The sequence below is a fragment of the Pangasianodon hypophthalmus genome, chromosome 14 (assembly GCF_027358585.1).
Source record: "Pangasianodon hypophthalmus isolate fPanHyp1 chromosome 14, fPanHyp1.pri, whole genome shotgun sequence".
NCBI lineage: Eukaryota > Metazoa > Chordata > Actinopteri > Siluriformes > Pangasiidae > Pangasianodon > Pangasianodon hypophthalmus.
Genome location: NC_069723.1, coordinates 16,346,808 through 16,359,372, shown reverse-complemented (window position 1 = coordinate 16,359,372; position 12,565 = coordinate 16,346,808). Strand labels below are relative to the sequence as shown.

The window sequence follows — 12,565 nt, the reverse complement described above, 5'->3', positions numbered from 1 at the left end:
AAGAGCTGAAAACCTGAAAACGACCACGTGATTTTTTTTTCTAATCTTCAGCTGTCCAGTTTGGGTGAGCCTGTGCCCATGATGGACTCAGATTCCTGTTCTTGTCTGATAGGAGTGAAACCTGATGTGGTCTTCTGCTGTTTTAGCTCATCCACCTCAGGGTTTGATGTTTTGCACATGCTGAGATGCTTTTTAACTCAACACTGTTGTAAAGAGTGATTACTTGAGTTACTGTAGCCTTCCTGGCAGCACGAACCTATCTGGGCATACTCCCCTGATCTCTCTCATCAACAAGGCATTTCCACCCACAGAACTGTCACTCACGCAATGTTTTTTTTTCCCACCAGTCTGTATAAACTCTAGAGACTGCTGTGTTTGAAAATCTCAGGAGATCAGCAGGTTCTGAAATACTCAAACCAGCCCATCTGTCACCAACAACCATGCCACAGTTAAAGTCACAGAGATCACACTTTTCCCCCATTCTGATGTTTGATGTGAACATTAACTGAAGCTCTTGACCTGTATCTGCATGATTTTATGCATTGTGCTGCTGCTACATGACTGGCTGACTGGATAACTGCATGAATGAACAGGTATACAGGTGTTCCTATTAAAGTGGATGGTGAATTTATATGCTTTTTTTAAAAGGTTGTTTTGAAAGACATAGAACCATTTGAGACCTGTTGTCCATCAGAATGAACATTTAACAGGCAATCAAACAGCATCATGGCTCATCCTATTGAATTTAATGACTAAATCCAGCACACTGAAATAAAGCATGGCAACCCCAACCAAAAAGGAAGACTATGGACTCTTTAATATATATATATATATATATATATATATATATATATATATATATATATATATATATAATGTTATATTTATAATATGTGTATGTGTGTGTGCGTGTGTGTGTGATTGTGCCCTGTTGGCACTCCATCTGCCTTGTGCCTTGTGCACTGAGTCCCCTGGGATTGGCCCCAGGCTCACTGCGACCCTGTGTAGGATAAGCGGTACCTGAAATGGATGGATATATGTGTGTGTGTGCTACAGGATTATATAAAAATATAAGTAAAATATATATTAAACCACATGATTTGATCTCCTTTGAAGGCTAAAATGGCTCAGCAGAATTTCAGGAGATCCCAGAAACTATAGGTGCAGTTTTTAGGAAACATGCTTATGATTCGAAATATAGAGAGAGACGCCTGTCAAATGTCGACCCAAAAGACAAGTAATGATATGTAGTTAATGGAGTTGGGAGTATAAAAGTATAAAAATAAATGATTTCTATCAATAATAAGTTAGTTTAGCTGTGCATATTGAGGAAGTATTAAAGGTGATGAAAAAAATCCCACAACCAGGAAAAAAAACCCTGACTGGAGTCAAAAGCCATCATTTAGTACTGGGTCTTAATTAAAAAAGTTTTGATGAAAAAAAATATATGTGTAGACAGTATATACAGTATTATATAGAATCTTTTAATATAGAATCTTGTTAATATACAACCTTATAAACACAGGGCCTGTAGAGAAACACAGGGCCTGGAGGTAAGCACAGGGCCTGGAGGTAAGCACAGGGCCTGGAGGTGAACAAAGAGCCTGTAGAGAAACACAGAGCCTGTAGAGAAACACAGGGCCTGGAGGTAAGCACAGGGCCTGTAGATGAACAAAGAGCTTGTAGATAAACATGGAGCCTGTAGAGAAACACAGGGCCTGGAGATAAGCACAGGGCCTGGAGATGAACAAAGAGCCTGTAGATAAACATGGAGCCTGTAGAGAAACACGGAGCCTGTAGAGAAACATAGGGCCTGGAGATAAACATGGAGCCTGGAGATAAACACGGAGCCTGTAGAGGAACACAGGGCCCGGAGATAAACACAGGACCTGTAGAGGAACACAGGGCCCGGAGATAAACACAGGACCTGTAGAGGAACACAGGGCCCGGAGATAAACACAGGGCCTGTAGATAAGCACAGGACCTGTAGAGGAACACAGGGCCTAGAGATAAACAAAGGGCCTGGAGATAAGCACAGGACCTGTAGAGGAACACAGGGCCCGGAGATAAACACAGGGCCTGTAGATAAGCACAGGACCTGTAGAGGAACACAGGGCCTGTAGATAAACAAAGGGCCTGGAGATGAACACAGGGACTGGAGATAAACAAAGGGCCTGGAGATGAACACAGGGACTGGAGATAAACACAGGACCTGTAGATAAACAAAGGGCCTGGAGATAAGCACAGGACCTGTAGAGGAACACAGGGACTGGAGATAAACACAGGACCTGTAGATAAACAAAGGGCCTGGAGATAAGCACAGGACCTGTAGAGGAACACAGGGACTGGAGATAAATACAGGGCCCATAGAGAAGCACAGAGCCTGGAGATAAACAAAGGGCCTGTAGAGAAACATGGGGCCTGTAGAATAAACAAAGTGCCCGGAGATAAACACAGGACATGTAGATAAACAAAGGGCGGGAGATAAGCACAGGGCCTGTAGAGGAACACAGAGCCTGTAGATAAACAAAGGGCCGGGAGAGAAACACAGAGCCTGTAGAATAAGCACAGGGCCTGTAGACAAAGAGCCTGTAGAGTAAACACAGAGCCTGTAGAGTAAACACAGAGCCTGTAGAATAAACACAGAGCCTGTAGAGGGCGCTGTTTGTGTTACCGGTGTGTTACACAGACAGCGCGCCTCTTGAACGCAGTCGTTGGAAGGCGAGGAGGTCAGAGGTGGCAGGAAGGTGGTGCTTTGGTTAGTCATGGCGTCTCTGAGCTGGTGGTCGTGTGTGCGGTTGTATCGGAGCGTGTCTCCGCTGTGTAGCGGGCTGATGAGGATCTCCGGGCCGCGGTGTGTGCTGAGTCCCGGGCGGCGGATCCACCGAGCCCCGAGCCGCTGGCTGACGGAGAAAGGAGCGTGGGGGAAAACACGAGCACTGGAACAACAACACCTGACTGAGCTAGACAAGGCGGATGCGCTGGTATGTGCACGGTTTAAGTGAATAAATTGCACAAATATACATTCACTTGACATTTTACAGTCGTTATTTTTCACTTCTTGCTTCTATAAGATGAAAAACAGGGTTTAAAGTTCCGTATTTGCTCCTGGTTTTGACCGGCTAGAGGCGCTTGTTGACTAACTTTGGGTTTGTCAGACTGTGTTGCACACTTCTGTACTAATTAGTGTGTCACAATAGTACAGTCCCGATGGTGTACCATTACCAGTACTGATCACGCCTACTATTTTAACATACTGTTTAGTAGAGTAGTATGTGCTAGGCTCTTCAACACACCTGCGTATTTAATCGAGTTTAATTGTGATGGCACTGTTTGGCTTCCTCAAATAATTAAATAGACGCCTTTGTTTGTTTACTTGTTTGTTTACTTGTTTATTGGTGCATTAATTAAAAAAAAAAAAAAACCTCTCTGTTCATGTACATGCATAAACTTGGTTGTATTCTATAGTGCCTTATTTATGTATGTATTTATTTAGACTCTGGTTGCATTCATATTAAAGAACCAGAATCCATATAACTAAGTAGCAGTATTATGATTCATTCATCTTCAGTAAGCACTTTATTCATGGTGGATCCATGGTGGAGCGGAGTGTATTCGCTGGACGTGAGGCAGGAACAATCCCTGGATAGGACGCCTGTCCGTCACAGAGCCCCGTATACACACACACACACACACACACGCATCAACACTCGCAATCACACTCGTATTCACACCTAAGGGCAGTTTAATGTAGCCAATCCACTTACTGGCTTGTTTTCGAGAATAAACCCGAGAACCCAGAGGAAAACTACATGGACACTGGGAGAACACGAGGAATTCAACACATACAGTAACCTGAGGTTAGGATCAATAGGCAAATGTTAGTTTTGTTCAGTCAGCAATGTTGCCTAGCATCTTTATACTGTGAAGTAAAATTAGAAAGTTGCCAACATCATCTATCAAAACAGATGTAGTTAATGTTTCCATCATTACATGAATGAAGGAAAAGGGATTAAAAAATCCATGTTTTTATAGGAAAGTCAACCATGCAGCACACAGCTCATAAGTTTTGAAGGCATACTTTTTTTTTCTTTTTTTTTCTTTATTACTGAAATGTATGCAACAGTACAGTATGTTTTATATGTAACATTTAAAAGGTTTGTTTCTATAAACATTGCTCTCAAAGATATTGGTGGAAGGGGTAAAGTGTGAATAGAAGTGAGTAAGTGTTTTCTGTATTACACGGAGAACAAAAAGGTGAACAGTAATGAGGAACTTGTGTTTGCCATCACACTGCCATGGTAAACTTCACTAACACACTCATCTTTAATACGTGGATTGCACTTGTCTAATGTTCTTTTTTTTCCACAGATGCTCAGGAAGTCACATGAAACAGGTGAGACGTTACCTGCCTAACATGAGCGCTGGTCAGTCTCGTAACTATTGTTGTGTTAACGGTACCATTTGTAATGTTTAAACGTGTCCATCAATAAATTAAAGCTGCATAATTTGCTGGTTTTTTTTAAAATTCTAATAGATACTTGGTTATGCACCAATCCTGTCATGTAAAGATTCCCCCTGTGCCCTGAGATGGTTCCTGTCAGTTTGTCGCTTTTCCACTGACTGGCTCAGCAATTTAGCTAGAATTTGTGGAGCCTGTTTTTGGTGAAATAACCCCACAGGTTTTCTGTACCTTGGGGGAAAATAGAGATTCTCAGTATTGGCTTGCTACTGGATTGGATTTGGATAGTTTTTCTGTTACATGCTTCCAGCCTGGAAATTAGCTCCATCCCAAACCACAACATTTACATTTACAGCATGTTAAAACCGCAGTAACAACAAAAAATTGATTAGTCCTCATCTCAGATACGTGGAGCAGAACACATCTGATGAAAGTATTTTTCTAACATTGATAGTTTATAGTAATAATAATAATAATAATAATAATAATAATAATAACTCGATTTTATGAGACTGATTTTCTGGTTTTGTAGTTAAATCCAGCCGTTTTGGCCTGCAGTTTGGTTTCTCCTCAAAAAGTAGTCGTTGGCGTAGTGTTTAGTATTAAGGGCATTAACATTTTGTGTTTTATTTCAGGATTCCTGTCATGGTTCCGAAATGGTTTGCTTGCTACTGGGATCGGAGTTATTGCCTTTGTGCAGAGTGACGTAGGAAGAGAAGCAGGATATGGTACAGATTACTTATTAGTTGCCCTTTTCCTCATCTTTCCTTTTCTGTTCTACTACTGCAATTTTTCTCTCTCTCTTGAAGTTAATAAGACAAAACTGTGCAGCTTGTCATGTTATTGAGGAAACGAAAAGCCTGTCTTCTATTGTTTACTGAGTGTAAGAGGAAAACTTACCGAGTGTTACAAAGCACTGACACTGGAGCCTCCTTCCATAAATGTTAATTAAACGTCTCCTTACAGAAACCTTCACCATATCAACAGTTATGATTCTCTTTGTTAAATCACACTCATGCGTGATGGACATTAATTTGAATGTCCATCACACAAGTAGCTATAAATATTTAAGAATTCAACAGGACTGGATACTAAAAAGATTCTCATTGTATTGTCATTATATTGCTTACAACTTTGTCTAAAGCTTTAAATAAATGTTAAAAATTCTGTAGCTTTGTATTATATATTTTCATCCTTTTTTTTTTTTTAAAGCGTTTTTCATCCTGGGCGGAGTGTGTGTGTCATTCGGTGGAGGGTCCTACATAGCCAGTTTGCTGTCTCTGAGGAGAATCATGCTGCTCTCTCTGCCTTCTGTGCTGCTCCACACAGCCGTGGTGTCCAGCGCTGCCCTCTTCTGGCTGTGTGCCGTCTCTCTCTACATCGGCCGCCTTGAAGTAGAGATTATCCACGATGAGGACGAGGAGGAGGAAGGTGGTGACGACGGAGGCGAGTGTGCAGAATGTAAGGCTCGGCGAGACCGACGTCACACGAGCGAGGGAGGCCAGGAGAAGTAATGAAGAGACTCCTACGCTTTGGAGCTCTGTGCGAGGATCTGTTCTGAAAGACAAAACATAACTTAAGTGGCAATATAGTCTGTTTTCGTGTTGGAGAGAATTGGGACGTTTACTGGTTATACTATAAACTGGTCTTTGTCCTGGGCTGGATGTACAAGGATCACTCTTTTCTTTGCAATATAGATAAATTAGTGTGTATGTTTGGGTGTGTATAAATATAATAAGGTGTTTTATATCTATGTGAAGCACTTAAAACTTATAAGGAAATATTCCACTTAAAGGAATATTCCATCATTTCATTGTGGTTCCAGTTTCTAAGGCAGTTGTATAGTTATTGTTGCCAGGAAAAAAAAAAAAAAACATCTAGGCTTTTAGCAGGTTTTGGATGAGAGCAGTAGTCTATCTTAAAGAAGCAGTTTGTAATTTTTAGAGCACTCTGCTGTCTTCATTGCAGTTGCAGTTAAAACACTGACAAGACCTCTTCCCCCTGTCTGATCCCACCTGATCTGTTCAAACAGTGTATACCTTGTGAGTTGCCTTTTCATGAAAAGGTGCAGAGCTGATAGCGCCTCTGTCAGGAGGCGGAGCTAATATCTGGGCTGGAAAAATGTAGACCGGAGCCTGAAGTGAAGAAACTAACCAGATATATTGCATGCTAATGTCTATAGAAACACTTAAAATTACAGACAGCACCTTTAAAAGAACTTGAGATTCAAGACATTGGCATGTCTTCCATTATGTTTGTTTTGAAGTCCATTAGTTTTGTTTTGAAGTGGGTTTTAAAAGCTGTGTCTTTGTGCTTTAGCATTATATATATATTGTAGGTATTTGTTGCAGGATTAGAGGTAATGATAAAACTACACAAAGATGTTTCTCCAAATCAGAAAAACAATGACAATGATAATGGATTTACTTATAAGAAGTAAGCACTGGTGTTTCTTTACTTCTATTATTTACTCTGTTGTACACTGTTAGGAAAAAAAAAAGGTTAAATCATAGACCCCTGAAGGGTTTTTCTGCTCATCTGTCTCTGGAAGCTCTTTTTTATGTTTTATACACCAGAGTGTTTCCCTTTTAGAGAGAGTTCTATGTAAAACATGTAACAGCCAAAAAACCTTTAGGGACCTTTTTTAGCTACAAAGTGGTTCAAATGGCTGCCTGCTTTGGTCTGTAGAGCTTCTGTTGTTGCTCTAGGGCCTTGACTTATAGCTTTGAAATAAAACAATATCCCTTTCAGAGTAAACTATTTTCCAGCTATATTCTGGAATACAGCTGATAAAAAAAATTGGCTTGTTACCAAAATTGTATTTTTCTGCTAGGAATATATTTTGACACCTCTAATTTAAGAAAACAATAAAATTTACTAAAATGACATTGCAATGTTTGTACTTAGGCTTCTTTATAAGCTGGCCTTGACTTTCTGTCTGCAAAGATCACATCAGATAAGAAGCCTGTTTAACAAACTGGTGGTAGATGCAGTCAGTCTGCATAAAGAGCAAATAAAGTCTAAAACCTTGTTAGCTAAGTGCAATTTCCTGACACACTGAATAAAACGATTTTATCAAGTTGTTATATAGCTATATGCCATAGCGAAATGGACATGAGTCTAATCTTAGTCTTATATTGTAATCAGATACCGGCTGTCAAGATGTCCACGATGCTTCTGCACCATCACTAAATCGAAAGAGAAGACCTCTTTCACATTAACCCTATAAAATAAATTTAGTCTACAGAACAGGACTGACTGGATTAATCAGTGATTATTTCCTCACTGATGTTAGCATGAACGGAGATCAGTCGAGTGAAGAGATGATGATGAGGCTCGGGTATAAAAGCCACGATTGAGTGAGTTGTACCTCAGGTGATTAGACAGAGACTGATGTGGATGATGCTGATAATCAAAGTGAGAACCTATTTCTTGTTGGAAACTTATAATTCATTAAACTGTCAAAGTAATATTGTGTTTCCATCAGTAGATGAGGTTATAAATGTTAGATTGTCTTTCAGTGGAATTGGAATTGGATCTTTAAATGTGATTTTCTCCCTTTTCAAAAAAAAAAAACAAAGTATTTATAATGGGATATCCAGATTAACACAGTTTTACAGTGAAGTATTTATAATGGGATATCCAGATTAACACAGTTTTACATGAATATACATACATCTTGATTTTTATTAAGATTTATTTTATGTGTGTGCTTTCATAAGTGTTTCCTGTTTTGACCTGTTAACTGTACACTTTCTCTTATTCTTAAGTGTTTTAATTCATTTCTTTATTGTCATTAAAGCACACAGCACAGATGGAGAGAAATGAAACATCACTGTACTGTTTCAATCCAAAGCTCTATTGTGTTAACTGATTTCTGTGTTAACTGTTTTCATTGTGTTGTTTAAGCAGCCACTTTCAGGTGAAGTTGACCTTGTATTTGACACTCACCGATACGTTTATACACACTTTTTGAAACAGTTAATTTAATTCCTCTGAGCTGAATTTATTGAATTCAATTAGCTGTATATTAATGGAAGTGACACAGCCTGCTCTGACAGAACACAGTGGTCGGACCTTTTGTCGGTCCTTTATGAGCGTGGGTTTCGAATCAATCTTTATATAATACATTACCACAATGTTGTACCTCTTTCTTTTACAGTCAATCTAGAGCAATCATGTGCACATTTTGTATGTAGCTTTATTACGTTGCTGCTGGAAGGGCAATAGGGCTGTGAGTCTTTTTTTTTTTTTTTTTTTTGCCTGGTAACAATGACTGCAGAACATGTATAGATACTATGTGTATACTCAGGTGTATGATTACTCCAGAGTATGATTATTTAATGTCCTGTAGTGCATGTTGTACAGGTCGTATTAAATCACGGGATCATTTTTCCACTTGGTTGGCAGTTGATACTGTGTGTTGTGCTGCTCAGTAAACATCAGTGATCATTTAAGGAATGTCCTCTTTATCCAATGTCTTTGTAAATGAACATTTGCATTTGTTCAGTTGTGTGGTTAGGATGCAACAAAACATGCCAATTCAGTCAGATTAAAAATGGCTCTAAATCGATATTTAACTTTTAGCATTTTAGACATCTTGATATTATTTATACTATTCCTATTTCCAGGCTGCCTAAAACATTTAAGACTCTTGCCTGAATTAAAAAGAATATTAAATACTGCATGTAGTGTGAAGTAAAAAGCCCCACTAGAATTTACACAGTGATGGAGCTAGTTCCTCAAGGTGAAATTGTTCTTTGATATCTTGACATTTGTGTCACAACAGGAAGATTAACCTCTGTGACAGACTTCAGTTATTCTGTTGTTTCTAAAATGGGAGTGTGTATTTATGTATTTATTTATTTTGCTTGTCATGTAGAGTAAGTTCATAGACAAAGCACTGAATAGAGCTTATAGTCAGCTTTTGATTCTCCAATTCACCACTGATCACTGAAGAAAGCTTTCTGTGACTTTGGTGGAACAGTTCATTCACAGCAGAATGTAAAAGAAAATTCAGCTCTTATTTTTTAAAACTGGATTGCCAAATGACATTCATTGTGTTTTTTTGTGTGTGTGGCTACCATGGGGTTACAAACTGGTGATGCATGACCTTCAGTGCTATTTGCTGTACATAATGAGGCTATGAATATGTACATAAAAGGGACTATAGAGTGAACAGAGCAAGTGTGATTGTCTCATCATTTCGGATGACTTGTTAAAGTGGAAAGACAGATGATTAATATGAGAGAAAACCTTGTTAATGCTTTGTTTTATATGAAAGTGGTAAGGGTTGAGCTTGGCCTTTCACAAATTCTGTGCTTCCTTTTGTTCTTCAACTACACATAGATATCTAGTGTTGATTGTCACACCAGTGAGGCCTCATAAGCCTTTGATAAGCATCTCTATTCTTTCATCTTTGTCTGGGGGAGAAAAAAAAATGAAAACGAAACCCAAATTGGTTGCAAACCTCATCACTAAGATACAGTGTGGGTATCTTCTGAACCCTATCACACCATGATCTGTAGCGTTACTATAGCCTCAATTCTGCTTACCAGACTTCAATTAAGCACCTAAGAAACATGTCAATCCTCTGTACCTCTTGCCTCTTTCCCATTTTAAAACTCCTGTTAAGTCCCACTTCTTGCTTTTGGCGCAGTTGGTTCGTTACTGATTCTGGGAGTGTCTCAGTGCAGCATTGGGCCCGCAGCCTTGTCTTCTTATATCTCCCTCTCTCTTTCCACCCCTCCCTTGGCTGCATCTGACTGCGCAGCTCTGTTTGACATGCAGAGTGTCTGCAGGGGCCTCCACACGGCTAAAGGGCAAAGCACCCAAACACACGCTCTGACCAGACCTCACACTCCCAGCAGTACCTGACCAGAGTTTCTAAAAGATGAGGGTCTGCAGCTGGAGCCTGATAAAACCTGAACATCTCACGAAGAGAGAAATTAAGACTCACTTGGAAACTTTGAGAGGACAAAATGAAGACAAGAACACAGCAAAGACATCTTCACTCTATTGATCAAGACAATTGTGGATTGTCACAGAGTGAGCGAAGAGGATGCTCTTCTAAAGGAATTCACTGGCACTGGCTATTGTATGCACACACACGCACGCACGCACAGAGCGACACGTCGTTCGCCTTTTCTACCCAACAACTCTACTTCTTTAGTATGCAATTCCTTTAGTCGTCAGGAGGGAATGATCCTCACACTAATGAACTGGGGCCTGCCACTTGAATGTAAAACAGGACTTAACCCGTCTTCAATGTCATAGCCCCTCCCTGGGGTTCCTTGAAACAACACAACAGTGCTGCCATAACTCGCACGCCTCGCGTTTCAATCACTCTGTTCGCCTTTTGTCTCGACCCTGCGGCCCGTTACTTTGACAGCGGGCTTCTAACTGAGCAAGCTTCAAAGCTGTGAGTTATAAATCTATATGCAGATTACCACTAGTGCTGTTCAGATCGCTGTACTCATGAAGAGGATGATGAAATGACAACACTAGAGCTGTATGACTGCAGTTAGACTGAGCTGAACCACTTTATCACTTCACTCAGTCTACACTTGATTAAGTAATACGTTCTTAGTTTTTGTTCTGATGTCTTGACATATTGTTGAAGGAAAAGCATTTTTTCCAACCCTATAACAAATCTGTAGTGTAGGTGTGCTTACCAGAGAAATTCTTAACACTTTTCCTTGTAGTGTGAAAAGAACAGAAACCTATTTACTTGAAATTTGCTTATCTAAATGCAGTTAGAAGGGCCTTCGATAAACACATGTTGTTGTAGAACACTCAAGAATTCTTCAGTTAGTAGTACTTGTAAATTAAGCTCTTCAGCTGTACTTTCCAGATATCCAGATATCCTTTCAGATATAAGACTACATTTTCATAAGAACACAGAGACATGGGACAAAAAACAGCCTGAACTTGGTGCAGATTCTGCAAGACTCTGAAGTGTACTGGAGCGATGAACACCATTCTTACAAAATGTATTTCCCCAGTTTGTGTTTTGATGATGGACGTGAAGAGTGGTGTTTAAAACATCACTTAAGTATCTCCCAGAGGTGTTCAGCTGGGTCGAGATCTGGTGACTGTTAAGGTCATAGCATACAACTTGTACATTTTCATACACATCAAAACATTTAGTGATCCTTCGTGCCCTGTGGATTGGGGCGGAGTCATCCTGGAAGAGACCACTCCCAGAACTTTTGTTTAATTTGCTGTGACTCTTCTCTCTAAGTGGACCCAAACCATGGCAGCAGAAGAAATGCCCTCAATGCATCTGAACTCTGTTATGTTTCTCCACATATTTATTCAGGTTTTACCTTTAATTTGTTACCTATCTGAATGTGTGGTTTAGCTGTAGCTTTGACCATTTTTGACCTGTTGCTACGGCAACAGGGGAGAAACCTAAAAAAAAACTACACTTCTGCTTTCTCAAGTAAAGCAACAGTCAGCAATCTGGAATAAAATTAACAGGGCTGAAAAGTCAAGTCACTGAAGGGGAAAGGACACAAGATGGACACAGTACATGCTTCTCTTAGTGGTTACTTTCGATTTGTGACTCATCAAATTTACCAAGAATAACTTACATGAGTTTCAGTCTTGAGAGTTAATAGAGATCCTGTGACTGCCTGTAATTTGTGTGATTTTGAATCTCTGGTGAGGAAAATAGCATGGAGTAATTTCAGTTTGGCAGTGGCCTAAAACCCGTCAGAACTAACATACTGTTGATGTGTGCAACTTGGTGTCACATGATTACAAAAAAAAAATCTGTCTGGATCTGGGGAAAGTTTCTTGCGTTTGTGTTGACAGAGTGGATTGCGCTGTGCATCGCCATTTAATCTCATTCAGTATGTTTAAAATGATTACGTATTTTGTGTTCCTACTTCAGAAGACTAGTTCATTGATATGCTTTCTTTTCCTTTCATGTCTCTAGTGTATGAAAATCCTCTGGTCAAAATCTATATACAGATGCTCAGCTCTACAATAAATACAGCTGTATTTTTTCAGTACAGCTAGAGTTTATTCTGATGTCAACATGGACTTTATAGACTTATTGAAACATAAAGAGGAAAAAAAAACACTCCACTACAGGAA

General features: G+C 39.6%; 1 protein-coding gene across 1 annotated transcript; it reads left to right on the top strand.

The window, feature by feature from the left end:
* Positions 1–2,581: 2,581 nt before the first annotated feature.
* On the top strand, positions 2,582–8,919 carry tmem160 (transmembrane protein 160). The gene is made up of 4 exons (XM_026935060.3): positions 2,582–2,984; positions 4,372–4,396; positions 5,098–5,190; positions 5,675–8,919. Exons 1-4 carry the CDS (start codon positions 2,766–2,768, stop codon positions 5,974–5,976), a joined length of 639 nt encoding a protein of 212 aa, XP_026790861.1. The 5' UTR covers positions 2,582–2,765; the 3' UTR covers positions 5,977–8,919.
* Positions 8,920–12,565: the final 3,646 nt, after the last annotated feature.

Excerpts from the sequence above, each read along its gene's own strand:
- tmem160 (XM_026935060.3), top strand. The coding sequence starts at position 2,766 with ATGGCGTCTCTGAGCTGGTGGTCGTGTGTGCGGTTGTATCGGAGCGTG. Across the intron at positions 2,985-4,371 it reads TAGACAAGGCGGATGCGCTG|ATGCTCAGGAAGTCACATGA; the intron begins GTATGTGCACGG and ends TTTTTTCCACAG. Across the intron at positions 4,397-5,097 it reads CAGGAAGTCACATGAAACAG|GATTCCTGTCATGGTTCCGA; the intron begins GTGAGACGTTAC and ends GTTTTATTTCAG.